At 37.5% G+C, this 25404-nt stretch overlaps 1 protein-coding gene across 6 annotated transcripts in view; it reads left to right on the top strand.

Annotated features, from left to right (window-relative positions):
• Nucleotides 1–4270: 4270 nt before the first annotated feature.
• LOC122314231 overlaps nt 4271–25404 on the top strand; it is a 69415-nt gene continuing 48281 nt past the window's right edge. For 2 of the 6 annotated variants that reach the window (XM_043129731.1, XM_043129702.1), the window contains exons 1-3: nt 4328–4469; nt 4770–4912; nt 18441–18966. In XM_043129731.1, the coding sequence (XP_042985665.1) occupies nt 4460–4469; nt 4770–4912; nt 18441–18966 (679 nt within the window). In that variant the 5' untranslated portion in view covers nt 4328–4459. Of the gene's footprint in view, nt 4486–4769; nt 4913–7169; nt 9768–18440; nt 18967–25404 lie in introns of those variants that run through there. The other 4 variants (XM_043129709.1, XM_043129717.1, XM_043129724.1 and 1 more) reach the window with 4 other exon arrangements.

Genomic DNA, 25404 nt, shown 5'->3' with positions numbered 1-25404 from the left:
CTAAGCTCCAATCTTCCCTTTTACTCGCATAGTTCTTGGGTTATGAGAAACTGTTAATGCATGGAGGGAAATTTTTAGGCCCTCCCTAATTTACTACTATTTCTATTGTGGGTGTTTCTGCTATGTTGTTGCACTGTTCTTCATCACACGGCATGTTAAGATCAGTTTCCAGCAATACATCTTCCAATAGGTACAATTTGGACTTAGGCACTTACGGCTCGGGTTCCACATAACATCACAATAGTAACAAAGTCCCTTATCCCCCATCTCCTTTATTTGTTGTTGGTTTATTTTCTATATAGGTAGGGATGATTTGGGTAAGTATTTGTTGGGTTATGTTGTCTATTTGGGTTGGTGGAAGGGTGGTAGGTTTGGTTTTTTAAGAATGCCTGGATTTGGTAAGTAGCTTGGGCTGAACTTGTGGGTTTTTCTAGTCAAGTTAATAGTTTCTTCTTGGATCTTGGCTAAAATATAGGCTTAGGTGAAGTTTTGAGGATTAAACATTCGGATAGGCAAGTGAATGTCATCTCGAAGGTCAATAAGGAAACAACTAAGTTTGTAGGTATCAGACAGCCCCTTAAGCCAATTAGACAGGGTCTCAAATCTGGCCTTATATTCTTCAACAGTGCCACTTTGTCTTAACTTAGTGAGTGCCTTGATCGGGTCATCATAGGTAATAGGACAAAACCTTACTATTAGTGCCTTAATGAAGAAGTCCCAGTCAATCATTTGTCCAGATTCCTCTAGGTCTTAGAACCATGTAAAGGCCTTGCCCTCTATGTGAAAAGATGCAAGCCTTAAACGATGATGAGGAAATTTATTATGAAATGCAAAAAATTGAGAAACTTTGTAAATCCAACCTGCAAGGTTTTCTCTATGAAAGCTTGGAAAATCAAGTTTGATGGTTCTGGTTTGTATCTCTCCAGTGGGTTGCTGTGGAGCTATGTCGTCCTTGTCCCTGGTGTGGATGTTTGAGGATGATTCACCATTGCTGTTCCTCTGTCTCATTTCTGTAGTCAGGGTTACAAGTTGTTGGAATATTGCATCCATCTATCTCTTTATAGTCATCACGTCAGTTTTCAACACCTCATTGGATTTTTTTTTACTGCATTAAGCCCATCTTGTAACGGATTCATTCTAGTGCCTTCATCCATATTTGAAATATTGATATAAAGAGAATTGGTGTCTCTGATACCACTTATAACATGTCTTATAAAGTAAGAGAAATAAAGTAGTGTAAATAGGTTATGATAGTGCTCTCTTCCACCAGGGAATAGATTAAAGAGAGTTAGGGTTTTTTCATGAATATTTAGATGCCTTCCAAAGGTTCTAGGTGTACAATAAAATAGACTCCACTAATGGGCCCATGATGGCCTTTGACCCTACAAACTCAACTCAAACTAAAGGAAACCAAGGCTTATGGCCCACTGTTCAACAAACTATTTAATTAAAAGAAAACAATTAACACCAACTAACAAAAGCTAACCCACTACCCCACGACCCCACCCTTGTACTTCACTTCAGATTAGTTAAAATTCTACACTTCAATCAGAGTAGTACATCTTCCTCTAGTCTTATGCCGTTCTTCACTTTTTCTTCAAATTGGTGATGCTGTGTGTTACAATATCATGCGTAAGTAAAATATTTTGGTTGACACTGAAAGCCTCCAAACATGTAGACCCAAAATTTCTCTCTCTATCTCCATACCTCTAGTTTTCATATTGGCATCCCCATCTTCAACTTTGGGCGCACTACATAGACAAGGTCAAGAAGATTTTCAACAAGTTCAATAAATATGGCAACATGAAGATATTGTGGGATGAGCTCAAACATTCTCTAGTCCGAGGTCGAGAAGGATGGCGATGGTTTCATCGACCTCAACGAGTTGGTGGAGTTCCTTTTTGGTGGATCATTGTTGGCCTACTGCAAGATTCTAGTTCGAAACACTTATTCCAACTAAAATACCAGAATTCCGCTGGAGTGGATTGTACAGACCGAAATGATTAGATTTTTATCCGAAATGGAATATGCAACTAAACTATGCATGTTACTATTTTGGCACAACAAATACCGGCCATTCAGGTCGGTACGAAACAAAAATGAAAATATTGGTTGGAAGAGACGAAGAAGGGGCAGGCTTAGTGGTGGGAGACTCGAGAGTGAATAAAAATGAGGTTAAAATTATGATTTTTTTACAGACATAGTACGAGGTGAGCAGGTGGGTACCCATGCTTGCCCCCAGCTGCTTTTATATTCTAAAGTTTTTAATTTGCCCATCTATCCAATAATAATGGATAAGTAATCCACTTGATAGTCTGCAAATACAGATGAATGGATCGGACATGCCGGACATAGGTTGAGCAACATACCTAGCTCTTGCCATTTTGCAAACTCTGTACTTCCCCTTATAAAGGAGGGAGAAGACAGGTATTCAAGGATCTTTTGAAAATTTAGAGTATTTTATAAGAGAGGCACTCCCAACCGGTCGAGTGCTAAAATTAATTTCACCTATCAATCATGAAGAGCCACGTAGGTCTCCCACAAAATTTCCTCTTACACCCGCATATAGGTGATCACTAATTTGTTTCTCTCCCTCTCCTCATCTCTTCTCTTGCTCCCTCTCTCTCCCCTATTTGCAATCGAGCTTCGATGCCCCAAAAAAAAAAAAAATCCCTCCCCCATCTACGCTCTCTCTCTCTCTCTCTCTCTCTCTCTCTCTCAACTTCTTCTTCTTCAAGCCTGATCTCCCTTGGCCCTCCAAGTCTGTCTATGTGTTCGCACTCGGCTAATTATTCTCATCACCACAAAAGAGTGATGGTAAAGGGACTCGATGGAGCAATAATTGCTTACATATAAAGCCTAGAAATCACATAGTTCAAACTGATTCAAAAGCACAAAAAGTAGGAGGGTAGTTTCTGCCATGGCTCTTGAACTTTATTTTCTTCTTTGTTCTAATCTTCATTTTAAAACAAACACTTCCCGACATTGTTGGCTTTCTTTGGAGTTGGTTAGTTAATTTGTTTTTTTTTTTTCCCTTTATCTTTGATCGATTTTTTAACCATATAACTATGAGGTATCTTCTTTAATTTTTTTAAGGATTGTATTTGTAAATATGGATTGGATTTGAGGAGAGAGAAAGAGAGTTTGAGGAGACAATTCAACTTAAGAGTCACGATGGGAAGAGAGTATGAGAGGACAAGCTTGATAGTTGATAGAGGCTGAGCTATGAGATCCTATTTGTGAAAGCGATGGCAGCAAGCAAAGAGTTTGATGATCTTGACCAAATTGAAGAACAAGAAGATGTTGAAAGAGAATGCCAGGAGGGAGAAAGGAGACACCAAGAAGAAATTGAGAAGCTTGAAAAAGGTGGCTCACACTAATTGCTTTTTAAGATGTTGTTCTAGCTTGTCCATCTTGTTCTGTTTTGTTTCACCACACGAGCTTTTGAAAAAATTATTGAGATTTAGACTATCTCATACAAATGATAGCAGGTGCCTCGCATCTGTATCAGAGTTGCATTATACTCGAAGAGGAGAGGAAGAGGGTTACGGGGGGGAGTAAAGGAAAGAGAGGAGGAAAGAGGGAAAAGAGATAAGGGGTTTACCTAGATATGTGATTATTGTAATCTCTATAAACTATCGACGTGTTTATTTTTCACTGTTGGGTGTGAAAATGAAAGTTATACCCGATCGGCCTCGAAGGTTTTTCCATTTCATAATTATGTGAATATTAATGAAATAATTTATGAACAATAACGAAATAAATTGAGTTAAATGTGTTATCAGGTTTTGGGAAAAGAGAGAAAATAATTGAGTAAAAATATTAAAAAATTAAAAAATTATTTGACTATTATTGTTTTTTTGAAATTTGAAAAATTATATTGATTTTTATATTTTATTTTAAAATTTATAAAGATTATAATGATTAGATAAAAAATTAAATATTTAAAATTTAAAAATATGAATAATATTACAAGAGATTTTAAAAATTTCTTATCCCATCTTATCATTAACCCTCATTTTTAATAACAATTAATTTTTAAATTAACTAGAAAAAGTAAAATATACTGTCGATTATGCGAAGGAAAACTTACAAATATATTTTATGTGCTAATTCATGCACAGATATTGATATGTAAAGCATATATTTAATAAAATGAAGTGAATTGAAAATAAAAATAATTTTTATAAAATATGAGATTTTATTCTTTTCTTAAAATTTTTTTAATATTTTTTTAAATAAAAAAATTATTGATTCGTGTATTACTGCACACATAACAAAACACTTATGCTAAAGGCGCGGGATTGGCATGGGTCGCTTGCTTCGCGCCCTTCTACGTCCAAACCAAACAACCACACAGAAGAGAAGCCTGTGAATAAGGTTGGTGAAAAAATCTCATACTTTTTGTTCCTCCATCCATCACTTTTCAGTACGGCACTACCTTCTGCACACAGATTTGATGGTGGCAAGTAAACTTTTTTAGCTGTACTTTCACTCTCATTTGCTGTCCCTCTTCATCTTTTCATCTTTTTTTTCAACCCTTAAACCCTAACTTTCCGAGCTGTATGTACTTATTTGGCTTCCTCCCACTCCTAGGGCTTTTTTTTTTTTTTTTTTTTAGAATTTTAATTTTGGTTGCTTTTTATAATAGAATTTGAGGTTAGTTTTAGAATTTTTTTTTTGGCGTTGAGATTGTTTGACAGTGCCTGATGTATAAAATCTAAAAAAATAAAAGGGAACTCATATTGAAGAATTCATTGATCCTGTAGGAGAGATGGTTGAATCGGATATATGTCCAGCTGAGGATGCTGTTCAGGCCTTCTTAGAGTACTTGGTTGAGCCAATGCTTCCGGCTAAATCTTTTCTGCAGGGCACTCCATCGCAGTCCCTACAGCAATCAGTCGCAAAACAGGTGCTTCATCTATGTTATGCGTCTCTTTTTTCCATGGTTCGATTGGTGGTTTAAACAATGCCATTATTTTGTTCGAAACATGGTTATGTTGAGAGAGGCTCCATACTTTTTCCACTGGTTTCTTAGTGGAGAGAGTTTTCTGCGTACTGTTGCTAGCCCTTCAGAACATGAATTAAAAAGATTGAACTTCATAGACTCAAAACTTGGATACTAAGAATCAATCTTTGATATATGCTTTGCTGAAATTAAATATTTGTTACAAGAAACGAATCCTAATTTCAGGAGGACTGATCATTATAATCTATATCACATAATGGCTCTTTTGGGAATCAGGTATCTGCATCATAAGTTCACCAATTAGAACTTATAGGGATGATTTGTAACACCCATTCCCGTAGGCTAGGGATGTCACGTATTTTCATAATTGAATTCAGGTGAGACTTGCATAAGTAAATAAAACATCTCTTTATTTTGTAATAAGAGTTCTTAAATGAATAAAGTCTTCAAATAAGGACATACTCAGAGTTTTGAATTCAAAAAATAAAATAAATCCTAACTCATATATTAATCAAACTAAGGATGCATAGATCTAAGTAATACTAGGCTGCTTCGTCTAAGCCTGGCCCTCCTGTTGATCCTGGTTGTCTTCTTCACCTAGGTGGTTAAAAACATAAAATAAAAATAAAATGAGTCAAAGACTTATTAATGAGTAAAATAAAATAAAATATATGCTAACTCAGATATAAATAAACTAAGGATGTAGAGATCTAAGTAATACTAGGCTGCCCTGTTTAAGCCTGGCTTGCCTGCTCATCCTGGTCGTCTTCTTCACCTGGGTGCTTAAAAACATAAAATAAAAATAAAATGAGTCAAAGACTCATTAAGAAGCATGTAGGGATTAGTGCGTGAGACCGTGATCCACAAACACCATAAACATAATAAACATAAGGTTTTTCTAAAAATAAGCATAATATTGATATAAAATTTGAAACATTAATACTTTTGTTCATGGCATGTTTGACTTATAAAACTTGACTTCTAGTTTGTCATCTTAATTGACCAACACGCATTAACCCTGTAGATCCGGATACGGATCTCGGTACCTGGCAATACCAGGATCCATATCCAAGTTTTGAAAAGCAGGTGGATATCTGCCCTAGTTTTGGCTGGGTTTACCCGGTCGGATATCCAGATTTGGGAAGATTTAAACCCGGCTATCCAGGTTTATTACTTGGGCTTTTTTATTTGTTTTTAATCTTTTTAACACTTTTTAAAAGGTTTTTTTTTTTTTTTAATAGGCCTTTATGCTTATTATTTATGAGTAATGATATCCACACAACACATTTCACGACACATGTTTTAAAATGAGGGTATTTATTTAGATATTTTACAAAACTAGCCCTCATTTTAAAACATAATTGTGTAAAGTGTTGTGAAAAGTGATGTGTGGTTATCATTTTTCATTATTTTTTATATAATGAATATTTTTATAGGCATTTTTAAACTTTTTATTGCCCATTCAAATTTTTATAAAATAAAATAAATAGTAATGGACATCAACACACACGCAATACACTGCATACTACATATTACATTGTTTACATCATAATGCAAAACATCAAATTTACAAGGAGGCCTATTAAACTGGAGTATGTGTTGAGGTTTTTGATCAGCTTTTCTCCAAACCATGATGAGTATAAGCCTAGTCATGACACTTACTGGAGGCATGGTTTTGGGTTTTCCATCTCCCACTTTCTCAGCTTCAAGATTGTTCATCTCTCCTTCTACACTTCTGTTCCCAAAGTTGAACTCGTCTCTCTATGAGTTATTAGTGGATTATAGTTATTTAAATTAATTCGAATGTTTATCTAATTAATTCCTATGTTTATCTATGTAGTTTGGGTGTAGACAGATTTGTACAGCTATATAGGATTTGTAATTTGAATATGTAGATTGGGTAGATAAGTATGGGAAACATATCTTATCCAAGATTTGAATCCCTTTAAGATAGGAAGTCAGATTTCGAATTTAGATAAGTATGGAAAACATATCTTATCCAAGATTTGAATCCCGTTAAGGTAGGAAGTCAGATTTTGAATTTCGTATCTTTGTAATCTAGTTTTTGCTATTTATGGATGAGAAGAAAGAGGAGGAGGATGATTCAGCAAAAAGAAAATTGTTATGGTATCACAGCAAGGTTTAGAATCCTAGGTCCTAGTGTTTTTTTTCTGATTCTAAGATTTTTTTTTTTTTTCAGTTAGGGTTTTTCTGTTTCCAGAGTTGTGGCTATTTTCTCTAGTCTCAAGGGTTGCAGCTAGGGTTTCTTGTCTATCATGTCTTCTGAAATTGGAGATTCTCTTCTGGTTCGATTCAATGGAAAGAATTATGCTGCGTGGTCTTTTCAGTTTCAACTTTTGGTGAAAGGGAAGGAACTTTGGGGTCATATTAATGGGAGTAGTGTGGCACCAGATGACAAAGATCAGCGGGCTTCTTGGGAAAGCAAGGATGCTCGAGTCATGTCTTGGATTCTTGGATCTGTTGATCCCCATATTATCTTGAATTTACGCTCATCCAAGAATGCTTGTGATATGTGGAATCATCTCAAGCGGCTGTATACTCAGAATAATGCAGCTAGGAGATTTCAACTCGAACTAGAGATGTCGAATTTCTCTCAAGGAGCTCTCTCTGTGGAGGAGTTTTATTCTGGTTTTTGTAACTTGTGGGCTGAGTATACAGATATTGTATACACATCAATTCCAGCAACAAGTTTGGCCGATATTCGAGCTGTTCATGAAGCAAGTATGCAGGCACAGTTTCTTATGAAACTAAGGCCTGAATTTGAATTTATTCGTGCTAATCAGATGAACCGAGATCCTGTGCCTCCACTTGATATGTGTTTGGGAGAAATATTGCGAGAGGAGCAAAGATTGATGACTCAAACAGCCATGGAACAAGCTACTCCAGCTCCTGTGGCATATGCAGCTCAAGGAAAAATCAAAGGGAGGGATTTGAGCACTGCTCAATGCTATAGTTGCAAAGGTTATGGGCATATAGCTGCAAATTGCTCTAAGAAAACTTGCAACTATTGCAAGAAGCAAGGACATATCATCAAGGATTGCCCGATACGTCCTCCACGTCGCCAAGAAACTGCCTATTCAGCTGCTGCTAGGCTACTAGTGCTGCTAGTTCTACCTTGGCCACTTCCTCTCATGTTCCAGCTTCCACTTCTCAAAATCCCACCTCTATTACACCAGAAATGGTACAACAAATGATCATCTCAGCTCTTTCAGCTTTTGGTATTTCAGGTAAAACCAAATCTGCCTCTAAACCTTGGTATTTTGATTCCGGTGCCACCAACCATATGACAAGTGCCTCTCACTCTCTTGTTAATATCTCACCGTATGCTGGTCCACTAAAAATTCACATGGTAGATGGTAGTGCCCTACCTATCACTGCCATAGGTGATATTTCTCCTTCCTTGAAAAATGTTTTGTTGTCTCCTTCATTAAATACTAATCTGATTTCTATTGGCCAATTAGTTGACAACAATTGTAGGGTGTCATTCACTTCTTTTGGATGTCTTGTACAGGATTAGGTGACTGGGAAGATGATCGCGAGGGGTCCTAAAGAGGGTCGGTTGTTTCCTTTATGTTTAGATTCAAAATCTGTTGAGTCAAAGTCCTTATCTTCGTTTTCTTGTAATGTTGGTACTTTGAGTGTGAAGGATTGGCATAGGCATTTGGGCCATCCCAATTCTCACATACTTCATAAGTTGTTATCTTCCGGTTTAATTGGCAATAAATAGCTCTATTCTCTTGATCAATTAAATTTTGATTGTGATACATGTAAGCTAGCTAAAAGTAAAGTTTTGCCTTTTCCTTCAAAAGGATCTCATGCCACTCGTGCCTTTGATGTTATTCATAGTGATGTATGGGGTATTGCCCCGATTGAATCTCATGATTGTTATAAATATTTTGTGACGTTTATTGATGATTATACTCGTTTTACGTGGATTTACTTTCTTTGTACTAAGAATGAAGTATTTCCAGTATTCAAGCGTTTCTTGGCTTATCTCACTAATCAATTTTCTGCCACTCCTAAGGTTCTTTGCTCCGATTCAGGAGGAGAATATATATCTAATGAGTTTCAAACGTTCCTTCAAGATCAAGTAATTATTTCTCAACGTTCTTGTCCATATACTCCACAACAAAATGGAGTAACTGAAAGAAAGAATCGTCATCTTCTTGATATGGTCCGGGCTCTCCTAATTGATTCGGATGTGCCCTCTTGTTTTTGGTGTGAAACTTTGTTTACTGCTGTATATTTAATTAATAGATTACTTACTCCAGTATTAGACTATGTTTCTCCTTATTCTTTGCTATTTGGGCACTCCCCAGACTATTCTCAATTGCACTCATTTGGTTGTGTTTGTTTTGTGCATCTTCCATCTCACGAAAGACACAAACTCTCTACTCAATCAATCAAATGTGCTTTTTTGGGGTATAATTCTTTTCAAAATTTATTTGTTATGATCCTTAGGCTAAATGCATTTGAGTTTCTCGCAATGTGGTGTTCTTTGACAAACAACAATTTTTTCATACTCATCTAGACCCTATTCCTCCTAGTTTTTGTGTTTTGCCAAATTTTTCAGATGAGAATACAACTTCTACACCAGCTTCCGCTCGATTTAAACCTGGTTGTGTTTACACCAGGCTTAAATCACCTCATCCAGCAGAGTTGACCGCTCTTTCTGCCCCCTCTGAGCATCTAACCGTGGCTCCTGATCAATCCCTTGACACATCTTATGATCCACCATCTCGTTGGCATACTTCTAGAGTCTCCAAAGCCCAAATCGGTATGGTTTTTCCTCTTATTCTTCTATGATTGCTACACTTTCTTCTATTGCTATTCCCTTCTCTTATAAGCAGGCTATGGAACATGAGTGTTGGAGGAATGCCATGCAAGTAGAAATGGATGCACTAGCGGCCAATGACACTTGGGACATTGTGTCTTGTCCTTCTTTTGTGACACCTATTGGTAGCAAGTGGGTGTATTTTGTGAAGTTTAGATCAGATGGGTCCCTTGAGAGATGTAAAGCTCGCTTGGTAGCCTTGGGAAATAGACAAGAATATGGGATTGATTATGAGGAGACGTTTGCTCCTGTTGCTAAGATGACGACTGTTCGTCTCCTTCTTGCCATTGCCATTTCTCAGTCTTGGCAATTGCATCAGATGGATGTAAAGAATGCTTTCTTTCATGGTGATTTAAAAGAGGACATTTATATGAAACTTCCTTCTTGTATGTCACTTTCCTCAGCTAATGATGTTTGTAAGCTGAAAAGATCATTGTATGGTCTAAAACAAGCTCCCATAGCTTGGTTTGAGAAGTTCCGCAATACCTTACTTGAGTTTCAATTCACTCAGAGTGAGTATGATGCTTCTTTGTTCCTTCATAAGAGTGATTCTGGTTTTGTTTTCCTGTTGGTCTATGTGGACGATATTATTATTACTGGATCTGATATTGAATTTATTCAAAGGGTTCAGATGCATCTTCATAAGGTCTTTCATATGAAAGATTTGGGACTGTTGACTTATTTCTTGGGGCTGGAAGTTCATAGTCAGCCACATGGGTTATTTATTAATCAACATAAATACACTCAGAACCTTGTTCAGTTGGCTGGGTTGGGGGAGACGACTTCAGTTGATACTCCTATGGAAGTCAACGTGAAATATCGGAAGGATGAGGGTGATTTAATTTCTGATCCTACATTATATAGGAAGCTTGTTGGGAGTCTAATCTACCTCACTATCACACGTCTGGATATCTCGTATGCTGTCCATATTGTTAGTAAATTTATGGACACACCTTGACACTTGCATTTAGTGGCTATTATTCGTATTATTAGATATTTGATTGGGACTCCTAACCGTGGGTTATTTTTTCCTGCTGGCACTTCTCTACAACTTATGGCTTATAGTGATGCGGATTGGGCTGGTTGCCCAGATTCTAGGTGTTCTACAACTGGTTGGTGCATCTTTCTTGGAGATTCACTCCTTTCTTGGAAATGCAAGAAGCAAGAGTGTGTTTCTAAATCTTCTATTGAAGCTGAATATAGAGCTATGTCTGCAGCTTGCTCTGAGGTGATGTGGTTGCGGGGCATTCTTCAAGAGATTGGTTTTTCGCAAGACAAGCCAACTCCTCTTCATGGTGACAACACTAGTGCCATTCAAATTGCTGCCAATCCAGTATTTCACGAGCATACCAAACATATTGAAGTGGATTGTCACTATATTCGTCAAGCCTATGAGGCTAAGTCTATTATACTTCCTCATATCTCTACGAATCTTCAAGTAGCTGATATATTCACGAAGGCGATGACTAGATAGAGGCATAAATTCCTAGTTAGCAAATTGATGCTAGTAGATACACTAGCATCAATTTGAGGGGGGTTATTAGTGGATTATATTTATTTAAATTAATTCGAATGTTTATCTAATTAATTCCTATGTTTATCTATGTAGTTTGGGTGTAGACAGATTTGTACAGCTGTATAGGATTTATAGGATTTGTAATTTGAATATTTAGATTGGGTAGATAAGTATGGGAAACATATCTTATCCAAGATTTGAATCCCTTTAAGGTAGGAAGTCAGATTTTGAATTTCGTATCTCTGTAATCTATTTTTTGCTATTTATGGATGAGAAGAAAGAGGAGGAGGATGATTCAGCAAAAAGAAAATTGTTATAAGTAGTCCTAAGTTTCTCTGACCCTCCACTGATAATCCAAATCCAAAGCAAGAGGATCAACGATTAAAATCTCATTTAATAAATGCTGGAAATTTAAGAACATATACCCAGATGAGAAAAATCAATAATACCCCAATCCTGCACATGGCCGATCTAATCGCATATAACTCATACAAAGAGAGATAGAAATCTGCGAAACCCACAAAGATCATAGACAAGACAATGTCCACATACACGATAAAACAAGCAATTCAGAGACGTAACAGATAATACCATCAGCACACATTTGCTTACCACCACGTTAAAAACGATTACAACCTAGACACAGGAACAACCAAGGTGAAGCAAAAACCAAGAAGAAAAACCACATACTTGCCAGGGTTCTCATTGTTGACATCGTGTTTCATATGCCTTTGGGCTAGGCCCTTGGCAACTTGGGCCTTCTGATCTTGTCCTGCAAACACGAAAGTAACTCTGATGTTCGGCAGTTGGGGTGGCGGTCGGGTGGAGCCTCTAATGCCTAAGTTAGTAGAATTCGAGAGAGAGAGAGAGAGAGTTCAATAATAGTTGTTACAAGCAAAGCTTAGAGAGTCCAACCCCCCAATTTCGGACTTTGGGGGTTGTTTTTTTACTTGTGTTCGGGGTCAGAGACCCATGACCTGCTACTGAGTGGAGTGGTGTCCTCTTGGGGTCTTCTCCACCAGGTCTCATTCAATGCGGTGTGGCCCTCTGATGAGGTAATTAATGTGGCGTGATTTGTTGGTAGGTGCATTTAATGCGGCGTGATTCTTTAGTGTTGCATTATAGAGTTCAGTCCCATCGAGAGGGTGTGTTTCCTTCTTCCCTCATCTAGGTAGTCTCCTGCGTTCCTAGGGTCGCTCCTCGTCCTTGATTTGATGCCCATACTCGACTTGTTCAAGTCGAGAGCCCTCAGTCGGGCCACCTAGATGCTTAGCGGGTTTAGGCCCCTGGGTACTGGGGTTGGCTTCCTGGGCCTTTAGGGGCTCAAGGGAGATCCTCTTGACACCTAGTTTGGGCTCGTATTCTTGGGCCCAAGGCCCCCGAGAAAATCCCCCCAACACTCATTACCGAGGAAGCTTTTCTAAAAGTGTAATTCTTCACAAAAGAAAAGTGTTTTTTTATACTGTTTAGGTCTCTTTTGTTTTCAGAGATGAGATAAAATGAATTGAGATTAACGTTGAAAGTTGAATAAAATATTATGATAATATATTGTTTTAATATTATTATTGTATTGGGATTTGAAAAAGTTGAATTGTTTATTTTATTTTCTGTGGGAATTTGGAAAAGTTGTAATGATTAAATGAGATAAAAAGTTTTGTGAAAGTGAATGAGGCCTTAGATGTCAGCAGGATATTCAAATATGTGCGCGCGCACGAATGCATGTGAAAAATACAAGAAGATGCACACCTTTAAGGAAACACTCAAAAAATCCCACACTTCATGCTGTTCAGCAACATTAGCAATTGACAAGAGAACCTGGGAATGATTGCAGCATCAGGCAACAGAATCTTGTACAAAAAGAGCAGTAAAACAAAGCAACAAAGAAGGGGCTACACTTGCAGATATTTATCAAGCTGATCGCATCACTGATGAACAGAAGTGTCATTTGTGTTTGATGAGAATATCCTTTTAGGATCCTGCATAAGTAACAATATTTCTACGCTATACTTTTTAAGTGTGATAATTTATGCTTATGTTCTCCACAAGTACATTTAGAAACCAGAGGAGGGATGCAGCATATGTCCTTGGAAAATTAAAATATATCAATATGCAGCAAAAAAGAGTACAAAAAAAAAAGGATCCTGCATAAGAACAGAACCAAAAATAATTTAGATGGAAAAGTTTTACATCTAAGGTTCCCCAATGAGAGATCTGAAGCGAGTAGGCTTCGGCCTACAATGACGGAGTTCTCAGATTTTATATTTGGGTTTGGTGGACATTCCTCTCATGCGCAGAGCATACACGTAGCCAAACAATCAAATGTGGTCTACATTGGACAGATTTTTAGTCCTCGAATTGGGAATTATCTGGAGTTATGTCAGAAAAGACTAACTTGCCTCTGTTTGGATCAATTTCCCATCTTGTTGGATTGCAGAAGTATTTGTGGAGGGCATAGATATTTCACAAGTTTGAGAATATGTGGCAGAAAACTGAAGGCTTTGTGGAAAGGGTCAGGCAATGGTGGTCCTCCTATCTAATCCATGGCAGTGATGGCACCCCCAGTTTCATTTTTGCAAGTAAGCTGAAAGTTTTAAAAAGAGATCTCAAGATATGGAATGCACAAGTTTTTTGAGATGTAGGCGATCCGAAGAAGTCTCTATTGGAGTAGTTATAGGAGGTAGAGAGGACAAAGGAGGGTCGGGCACTATCTATGGAGGAACACTCTCGAAATACAGAATTAGTTTCAGAACTTGAGAGAGTTACCTTATTGGAGGAGATTTCATGGCTCCAAAAATCTTGGGTATCGTGGTTGAAAGAAGGAGATCGAAGTATGAAGTACGAAGTTTTTCCATGGAGTGGCCAATTCACATAGGAGGATTGACACCATTGAGATGTTAAACATTGATGGTGCTGTGTCAACGGAGCTTCTAGTTATTCGGGAGCATGTTGCTGGTTTTTTGTTTTAAACAATTGCTTACCGATTAGGTAGTGTGGCTGCCAAAACTCGATGGACTAGCATTTGAGACCATTGAGCAGCAAAGCGTTGCCTGGCTGGAGAGGCCCTTTGATGAGATAGAGGTTTATGAAGTAGTGAGAAAGATGGTCAAAGACAAAGCACCTGGTCCATATGGTTTCTCTATTGGTTTCTTCCAATTTTGTTGGGAGGTGGTGAATGATGATTTCATAAAGGTTTTCTAGGAATTTTTCTCGTTGGTAAGTTTTCCAAGGACATCATTTGCATCTCGACTTCGAGGTTCTTGGTTTTGTGTGAATGACGGTTTCTTTACCAGTTCACGTGGTCTATAAGATAAGGGTGATCCATTGTCCCTACTTCTCTTTGTCATTGTTATGGAGGTGCTTAGTAGAATGATGTTCGCTATAGTTGACAATGGCTTTATGGCTAGATTTTCGATTGGTGACACCAATCGAGGCATTCTTAACATTTCTCAATTGTTGTTTGTAGATGATAGTTGATATTTTGTATGGCAGACCAAAATCAGATTTGTTCTTTAAGGGCACTCTTACTTTGCTTCAAAGTTGTGTCTGAATTGAAGGTGAATCTATCCAAGTCGGAGTTGGTTCCAGTTGGAAACGTTTGCAGTCACTGAAGGTTGGCCAACATTCTTGGATGCAAGGTCTCCTAATTTCCGATGAAATACCTTGGCCTTCCTTTGGGGGGGCCTCCTTCAGGGCTAAATCTATATGGGATGAAGTAATAGAAAAGAATGAATGCAAATGGGCACATTGGAAGAGATTTTATTTGTCAAAAGGTGGTAGGACCATGCTAATCAATAGCATTTTGTCCAATTTACCAACTCATTTCTTCTCTTTGTTCCCAATTCCGGCAAGTGTGGCAATTTGAATAGAGAAACTCTAGCATGATTTTCTTTGGAGTGGGTTGGGAGATGAGTTTAAGTTCCACCTAGTCAAGTGGGATAAGGTATACTCCCCAATTTCTATTGGTGGGTTGGGAATTAGAAACTTGAGGGTATTCAATCGGGCTCCTCTTGGGAAATGGTTATGGCAGTATAACATGGAGAGGGAAGCTTTATGGAAGTTGGAGATTGATTTTATTAAGTATGGGTGTAGGAAAAAAGAAAGGGGGGGGGGGGGGGGGGGGGGGGGGATACTAGGGAGGTAAGAGGGGTGTATGGAGTGGGAGTTTGGAAGCACATACGAAGATTTTGGGGGCTGTTTGCTCGACACACTATAATCTCGATGGGTGACTAATCTAGAATAAAATTCTGGCATGATTTATGGTGCAGAGATTGTGCCCTTAAGGACACATTCCCTATAATTTTCAGGATTGCTTGAGAATAGGAAGCATCAATGGCGAGCCTCATGGAGATGTCCAGTGGCTCAATCCAATGGAATGTGAACTTTATGAGGGCGGCCCATGATTGGGAAGTTGGATGCTTTGCTGATTTTTTCAGAATCTTGTACGCCATGGGATTGAGCACTTAGGGAATTGATAAGTTGTGGTGGATACCCACTAGAAATGGCTCTTTTTCTGTCCGCTCCACTCCTTTTATAAGACCCTCATAAATCTGTAGCAGAATAGCTTTTCATGAAAAAGTATTTGGAGAAATAAGGCGCCTCTTAAGGTGATCTTTTTCACTTAGACAGCTTCTCTGGTCAAGATTTTGACTATGGATAACTTATAGATATACTGGATGATTGTTGTGGATCGGTGTTGTATGTGCAGAAAGAATGGTGAGACTGTGGATCATCTTCTATTGCATTGTGAGGTCGCTAGATTGCTATGGGATGATGTCTTTAGACGATGGAAGATGGTTCCTATATGTATTCTTTGGTGCCTATGGAAGGAATGAAATGATCGGACTTTTGAAGCTAAGGAGCGATATTGCAAGAGATTAGATTGTTCTTTGTTAAAACTTTGTTCCTATGGGTGAATGTTGTAGATTGCAATGACCTAGATTTTCATGATTTTCTTGGTTCTATTTCTTCCTCTTAACTAGGTTTAAACTCTTGTATACCCCCTATGTACTTGGGCTATGCCTAGTCTTTTTAATATAATCTGTTACTTGTATAAAAAAAAACACTCAGCTCTTTTATATTGGGTTTGGGTTTGATGAATAGTGTCACTTGAATGTAATGTAGCTCGATTATTTTTTTTTTCCTATTATTTAACAATACTTCTTGTGGCTAGGCCTACGTTTCTCATTAATAAGGTTCTTCTTTACTAATAAAAAACAAAAAAATGCTTCTTGTACCTAAACATCTAAAACTTCTTAATTCCATCATGCAAACATCAATAGCCTCTAAGGGTTGTCTTTACGTTTGTATTGTTCTGGTTTGGCTGGGCAACATGTAAAAAGATAAGATCTTGATGGGGTTTTGTGTGAGTCAAGAGACAACAACTTGGTAATCTTCTTTGTGAGGGCTCGATAAATGTTGGCTCACTACCTTATCCCAAAAGCTTAGCTAGTGGTTTGAGCGTAACAATGCTGTATCAACAACTTATTTCTGCTATTCAATGTGAAATTCTACCACTTAACCATTCACAGCACAACACATGAATATACCAATGAACACATCAAATTAAACTCCAGCTTGTGTCCCCCTTGAACTAAAACCTTTTCCTTCGTAACCCAAGTGTTATGCATAAATTATTGGAGGCCCCCCATACACATGGACAATCATTTTAACCAATTATTACTAGAGCCTTTACTCAACAATACCTGTAGGTAATACTTTGCGTTGACATTACTTCATTGTGGGAGCCACCAAATTTCATAGATGGCATTAGAGAAGATTATTCAAGGTGAGTCTTCTTCATGAATGCTCCTTGAAAAATGGCTTTGGAGATATCATGAAGAGAGAGATGCTTTATGGAAGAATGTTGTTTCTGTTAAATATGGGAGTGGGTGGTCTAATGAAGTTAGAGGAGTGTATAGGGTGAGTTTATGGAAGGGCATTAGGACAGGTTGGGGGGAGTTTTCTAAGCATATTAAATTTAAGGTGGGGGAAGGGAAGATGATTCTCTTTTGGCGTGACATTTGGTGTGGGGAATCAGCTCTTAAATCAGATTTTCCATCTCTTTACAGGATTGCAAGGGGTCAAAATGTTGCTGTGGCAGATTATCTTCAATGTATGGATAATAATATTCTATGGAATGTTGACTTTATTAGAGAAGTAAATGACTGGGAAGTGAATGTTGTTTCAGATTTTCTGGGAAGAATTTATAATTCAAAAGTGATGCAAGGAAGAGAGGACAGGCTACTGTGGGATCATGCTGGAAATTTCAGGTTTTCAGTAAGTTCTTTTTATAAGGTGCTTAATTGTCATTCTGGCTGTGTTTTCCCCTGGAAAAGCATTTGGAGTGTGAAAGTACCTTCTAAGGTGGTGTTCTTTGGTTGGGTGGTTGCTCTAGGGAAAGTATTGACCACGGATAACCTTAGCAAATGTGGTTTGTGTATAGCTGATTGGTGTGTCTTGTGCAAGAAGGATGATGAATCTGTAAATAATCTTTTCTTACATTGTGAGGTGGCAAAGTCTTTGTGGAATGAGGTTATTGGTTGGCCAGGTTTATATTGGGTGATGCCTAAGGAAGTTGTGGATCTCCTTGCATGTTGGCATGGTTTTGAGGCAAGGAAATTGTTGCTGCTAGATGGAGAATGATTCCTGTGTTTAATGTGGTGTATATTGCTGGAAAGGAATGGAAGATGTTTTGAAGATAAATAGTGTTCTTTTGAAGATCTTTGTTATGTTTTCTTTTCTACTTTGAGTTTGTGGGCTAGGATCTTTGTAAGTATGCAGTAGGAGAACTTGAGAACCCTAATTCTTATGTTCTTCTTTTCTGACAGCCTTCTTTTCTCTCCTCTCTCTCAACTTTTGTGTTATATTGTGAACTTCATATAAGAGCAACAGTCCTCAATTTTAACTTTGAATCCACTTTCTTTTTAATCTATTTGAGCTAAATATTCTGCAGGTATATGTGAAGGACAAAGGCTATAAGTTCTTTTATGCATGCCTACACTGTCACATACACCACCAATGCATGCAAATTGATATATGCATGTATATGTCATTCTTCACTCTGAACTGTTTGTTGTGCTTTTGAATTTGACTTCTATCAGCTGCATGCCATTGTGTTACTGTACAACTACTACCTAAGGAAACGACATCCGCAGTTGGAAGTCTTGGGGTTTGAGGCCTTTTGCAAATTGGTTGTGATTCTGAAACCGGCGTTATTGGCGCATATGAAACTCATGCAAAGATCTGACGATACTGAATTGGATGACTTGGAGAAACAGCTTTCAGTTACAGAGAGAACAATCATGGAAGCATGTGATATATCCACAAAATTAGATGCAGCAAAAGATGTTCCAAACATAGAGGGATGGCCAATATCCAAAGTTTCAGTTCTCTTATTTGACTACAAGAAGGAGAACTGCTTCTTGCTTTTCAGTTCCACCACCCAGGGAGTTTGGTCTGTGATTGAAAAAGATGTTGACATCTCTAATCTCAATTCAGAAGGTCAAGTAGAGGCAAAACAGATGAACAGAAAGAGAAGAGTCATTAGAAAACCTTCAAAAGAAGAGTCAAGTGTCAATGAATCTGCTTTGCTCCAGCTTGCATATTTAGCTGTTGAGGAGGCAACGGGTATGCTTTATTCGTTTCATATTAGATAGGTAGATGATAAACTTACCTATAAAAAATTCAAAATTTTATGTAGATAGATGAACTACTTGTTAAATTTTGATTGCAGTGGAAGGCTTTTGTGTTTTGTAACCATTTTATAGCGTATTTTGCATTCCATTTGCTTTACCACCCAGTATATCATCTAGTTTTCAAGTACGATGATAGTGGGATTTTGAGTAGAAATTAAACATGCTGTTTTAGCATGGGTATCTCATGGTAAATTTTTTTTCACCTTTAATTCTATTTCCTGATGCAGCTTAATAGTTTATATCCTGAGAGGATATGTCTTGCATCAGTTTAATGAGAATAAATCTGTGTTGGATGATTTGATCAGAATGTATTTTAGGAAATTTGTTGTAAATTTGTGAATATCTTAGGAGAGTTCTTTAGGAGATTTATCTTTTCCTTTTTAGGAGTTATTTCTTTCCTTACTTATTTCTTTCCTTATCAATTACTTATCAATTAGTTATTTCTTTCCTTATCTATTTCAGCATTGTAATCTATATAAACCTAAATCTATTTTCTGAATTAATGAGAAAAGTAAAGTTCAGTTTTTTCTAGATGGTATCATAGCCAAACCTGGGTATCTCATTCTAATTTTTTTTTTACCCTCTAAACCTGCCAGCAGCCATAATTTTAAACTCTTATTAATTTTTTCTCCACTTTGTTCACTCTCCTAATCCCTTTCTTTCATCATGTCTGATACATTTGAACCATTTTCCTTTATCGAGACAAACACTAATCATAAACCTACCCATACCAAGCCTCATTCTGTCCAGATTACAAATATTCGTCTCAATGAAGCCAATTACTTGCAGTGGTAACAGTCAGTGCGAATGTATATTCGTGGAAGGGGGAAAATTGGATACCTTACTGGTGAAATCAAGATGCCTGTCAAAACAGATGCGTCATATTCTACATGGGATGTTGAAAATTCCATGATTATGTCATGGCTCGTGAACTCTATGGATGAAGAGATTAGTGCCAACTACATATGCTACTCTACTGCTAAGGAACTCTGGGATAATGTTAGTCAGATGTATTCTGACCTTGGAAATTATTCACAGATCTATGAGTTGCATCAAAGAATTGGCAAGACCCAACAAGGGGACGATAGTGTTACGAAATACTTTAATGTCCTTTTTTTTTTTGATAAGTACGAAATACTTTAATGTCCTTAAGGGGTTGTGGCAGGACTTAGATCTATTCCATGAGTATAAATGGAAGAACCCGGATGACTGCAACCACAACAAAAAAATGGTGGAAAATGCAAGAATATTCAAATTCTTGGCTGGACTCAAAGACGAGTTTGATGAAGTCTGAGGGAGAATTCTGAGCAGACAGCCTTTGCCTCCAATTGGAGAGGTATTTTCTGAAGTACAATGTGAAGATTGTTGTCGGAATGTCATGCTAAAGTGGAAGGGAACTGATGGAGCAGTGGAGAACTCGGCTTTGAGTACTACTCACTCCAATAATTTGAATACGGTTAGCTGCAGCTAATGCCTCTGCACAGGGGCCATACTCTACTCAGAGGAAGTATGAAGAAAAATCTCGAGTATGGTGTGATTATTGTAATAAGCCACGCCACACATGAGAAACTTGCTGGAAACTCCATGGAAAACTAGCAAACTGGAAGAGCAGCAAACCTGGAGGCAGTCACACCAACCTGAAAGCAAATGAAGCAAAGACCAACCTTCTTAGTTCAAATCAGGTGGATCATCTTCTTCAGCTGCTAAAATCTAATCCAATATCTGGTACTTCTACTGGTTCATTGGCCCAAACAGGTAATCATCCTAGTGCTTATTCGACTTATTCAAATCCTGTACCATGGATCATTGATTCAGGTGCATCTGACCATATGACTAGTCTCCCTCAATTATTTCATTCTTATTGTCCTTGTTTGGGTAATAAACAAATAAGCATTGCTGATGGAAGTTTTTTACCCATAGTAGGTACAGGCTCTATTAGAATTTCCGAAAGAATAGATTTAAAATCTGTTCTTCATGTTCCTAAGTTTACTTGCAATCTCTTGTCTGTCAATAAATTATCCTGCGATTCTAACTGTCGAGTCATATTTTTTTATTCTCATTGTGAATTTCAGGACCAGAGCTCGGGAATGATGATTGGCAGTGCTAGGATGATCGATGACCTTTATTAGTTTGATGATACTCTATTCAACAATAAACAAGCTCATGGCATGAGCTGTAGCTCTAGTTCTATTCCTGTACGTGATCAAATAACGCTTTGGCATCTTAGACTAGGACACCCTAGTTTTCCTTATTTAAAACATCTGTTTCCTAGTTTGTTTAAAGATTTGGATTGTAATTCTTTCATTGTGAAACTTGTGTTTTAGCAAAAAGTTGTCGAGTTTCCTATAAGTTGAAAACATATCTTGCATCGAAACCTTTTTATTTAATTCATAGTGATGTTTGGGGTCCTTCGAAGGTTATTACCTTGTTTGGAAAGAGATGGTTTGTAACCTCTATAGATGACCACACTCGCCTTTGCTGGATATACCTGCTGAGTGCAAAATCTGATGTTGCAAAATTATTCTAGGATTTTTATCATATGATTGAAAATCAATTTCAAACCAAAATAAGTATCCTTCGTATAGATAATGGTACTGAATACTTCAATCAATACTTGGGAATTTTTTTGAAAGAAAATGGTATTCAACATTAGTCTACTTGTCAGGATACGCCGCAACAAAATGGTATTGCGGAAAGAGAAAACCGTCATTTTCTTGAGGTTGCATGAGCTATAATGTTTTCGATGCATATTACAAAATATTTGTGGGGAGATGCCATTTTAACTACATGTTATCTCATTAATAGAATGCCTACTTGTGTTTTAACATTTGCTACACCTTTATCTTATCTGAAAAATTCTTTTCCTGGTACTAGAGTAGTCTCGAATGTACCCCTGAAAGTTTTTGGATGCACGGTTTTTGTTCATATACCATCTCACCTTCGGTCTAAGCTTGATCCTCAGACTGAAAAATGTGTTTTTCTTGGTTATGCACCTAATAAAAAAGGGTACAAATGTTTGAATCCAAAAACAAACAAAATTCATGAGTATGGATGTTTTTTTTTGTTGAAACACAATCTTATTTCAAACCAACTGATCAGCAGGGGGAGAAAGAGAGTGAAGATCATTTTTGGCAAACTTCCAGCCCTCTCCCTAATACCTTCTTGACATATCTCATCCGTTAAATACTCAGGAAACTGAAATTTTAAATAAAGAAAAATCAGGAGATTCTAATCGTCTTGTACAAAAGTATAAGGGAATCACAAATAGGGGAGAAAAGCTACAGGATGATCCTACTTCTTCTGAGCTCCGTGTTTATACTAGAAGAAGGTATTGTTACAATAATAAAGATCATCAGCCTACAATTCTAGAGCAAGGTCAATCATCATCTCCAAAGCATGGTCATCTGAAAGTCCAGCCTATAATTCCTGGTAATCCTTCTTCTACTATATCTCCTAGTGATAAACCTGCAGACTTTGATGAACCGATAGCCATTAGGAAATGAATTAGAACCTGTACCACACATCCTATTGCTAAATTTTGTACTATCATAGACTTTCTGATAATCATAAGGTCTTTACATCCAATATTTCTCACCTATTTGTTCCAAGGAATATTCATGAAGCACTAGATCATTCAGATTGGAAATTAGCAGTCCTTGAAGAGATGAATGCACTTTGTAAGAATGGGACTTGGGAGATTGTTGATTTACCTAAGGAGAAGAAGTGTGTAGGATGTGAGTGGGTGTTCACTGTGAAATGCAAAGCTGATGGTAGTGTAGAAAGATACAAGACGAGACTCGTAGCCAAAGGATTCACACAAACCTATGGAATTGACTATCAAGAAACTTTTGCTCCTGTGGCAAAGATAACTCAATCCGAATGTTATTATCTTTGGCTGTACATTTTAATTGGTCCTTACACCATTTAGATGTAAAGAATGCTTCCTTAAATGGAGATCTAGAGGAGGAAATTTTTATGGAGTTACCACCAGGTTTTGAAGGTAAACTTGGTAGAGAAAAATTGTGCAAATTGAAAAAGTCATTGTATGGACTCAAGCAATCCCCTAGAGCTTGGTTTGAATGCTTTGGGAGGGCTGTAAAGAGTCTCGGTTACATTCAAGGTCAAGCTGATCATACTATATTCTACAGGCACTCAAGTGAAGGGAAAGTTGCTGTTTTAATTGTCTATGTTGATGACATTATTCTGACAGGAAATGACAGCAGTGAAATTGAAAGATTAAAGAAGGTGCTTGCTAATAACTTTGAGATCAAAAGACTTGAGCAGCTTGAAGTATTTTCTTGGTATGGAATTTTCAAGGTCTAAGAGAGGTATTTTTGTTAACAAAGGAGATATATACTTGACTTGCTTGGAGAAACAGGTTTGTTAGGGTGAAAGGCTGCAGAGACACCCATAGAACCGAATCTAAAGTTACAACCTGCCAATCCTGAAGAAGTCACTAATAAAGATCAGTTTCAAAGACTGGTTGGAAGACTGATTTCTCTCTCACATACATGCCCTGACATAGCTTTTGTAGTTAGTATGGTAAGCCAATTTATGCACTCACCTGGAACTGACCACTTTGATGCAGTGTACAGAATTCTATGGTACTTAAAGGGAACTCCAGGTAAAGGTTTATTGTTTGGAAACCATGGACATCTACAAGTTGAGATATACACTGATATAGACATTACAGAGATAATAGGCCTTTCTATTTCTAGATGCAGAAAAATAGGTGGCTGTAAATTGACTTTTAGGCCTTTCTATTTCTAGATGATATAGCAGAGAAATAGGTGGCTGTACCATTGACTTAAAGTGTAAACATTGTACAGTGTAAATAGCAACAATCAACTGCTGAAATCACGTTGAAAATACCGACTCTCTGTTGTAACTCTATTCTATATAAATGAAAGAAACCAATAGAAAGAGGCATTGAGACCAAAACTGACAATAGATTGGGCTGGGAGTATAACAAATAGAAGATCAACGTCTGGCTATTGTGCTTTTGTTGGAGGAAACTTGGTTACATGGCGCAGTAAAAAGCAGACTCTAGCTCGTGTTTGCATGATCTGACTTCTATGACTTGTAGTATAAAATAGAAAAATACATTTATTTTGCTTCCCCTGGAATCGTATAACTGTCAAAAGTGAGTGACTGTTCATCGGAACTGTTATAGCCTGAATACTTTGTTGCCCATGGGATCTGTGAAGTGTTATGGATTAAAAGATTACTTGAAGAATTGAGGGTTGAAAATTCACTACCTATGAGATTATATTGTGATAATAAAGCTGCTATAGCCATTGCTCACAATCCGGTACTTCATGATAGAACAAAACACGTTGAATTTGACAAACATTTCATAAAGGAGAAGATAGATAGTGGATTGATCTGTTTGCCTTATATTTTGACTACTGAACAAGTAGCTAATATATTTACCAAGGGATTGCCAAAGAAATAGTTTAGAACTTGAATAGCAAGCTGGCCATTGAAGATATATTCAAGCCAGCTTGAGGGGGAGTGTTGGATGATTCAATCAGAATGTATTTTAGGAAATTTGTTGTAAATTTTGTCAAGATTGGTCTGAATACCTCTTCCCATTGATTTCTTTCATTTATATAGAAGAGATTTACAGAAAGGGCCGAATGTTCAGCATGATTCCAGCGCCTAATTGCTGCTGGTTTTACTGTACACATACATATTTACATGTTACATATTCACACGTTAAGTCTATTTACATCCAGCCTATTTATCTGCTATACTATCTAAATATAGAAAGTTACTAAAAGTATCTGTGTAACCCAAAAAGTATCTATGTAACATCTCCCCTCAAATTGATGTTGGTGGATCAAGAAGCATCAATTTGTCAACCAAGAACTGATGCCGGTGCCGAGAAAGAGCTTTAGTGAATATGTCGGCAGTTTCACATTCAGTGGAAATGTGTGAGAGAGTAATTATATGTTTGTCAAAGGATTCATGTATGGAATGGCAATCGACTTCGATATGTTTTGTACGCTCATGGAATATAAGATTAGCAGCAATCTGAATAGCACTGGTATTATCAGTATGAAGAGGAGTGGGATGCAGCTGAGGAAAACCAAGTTCCCCCAATAACCCACGAAGCCATGTGATCTCAGAGCATGTGGAAGACATAGCACGATACTCAGACTCAGTAGAGGACTTGAAAACTCTGTCTTGCTTCTTACTCTTCCAATAAATGAGTGCATTGCCTAAGAACATGCACCAGCCAGTAACAGAGCGATGAGCATCTGCACATCCGGCCCAATCAGCATTTCTTTAGGACAGAACAACCCGCGGGTACAGGTGCCCTTCAAATGTTGGATAATGCAGTGGACAGCAGCTAAATGAAAGTGTC

Source organism: Carya illinoinensis, chromosome 1, assembly GCF_018687715.1.
Source record: "Carya illinoinensis cultivar Pawnee chromosome 1, C.illinoinensisPawnee_v1, whole genome shotgun sequence".
Lineage (NCBI taxonomy): Eukaryota > Viridiplantae > Streptophyta > Magnoliopsida > Fagales > Juglandaceae > Carya > Carya illinoinensis.
This window is presented reverse-complemented; position numbering and strand designations above follow the sequence as displayed.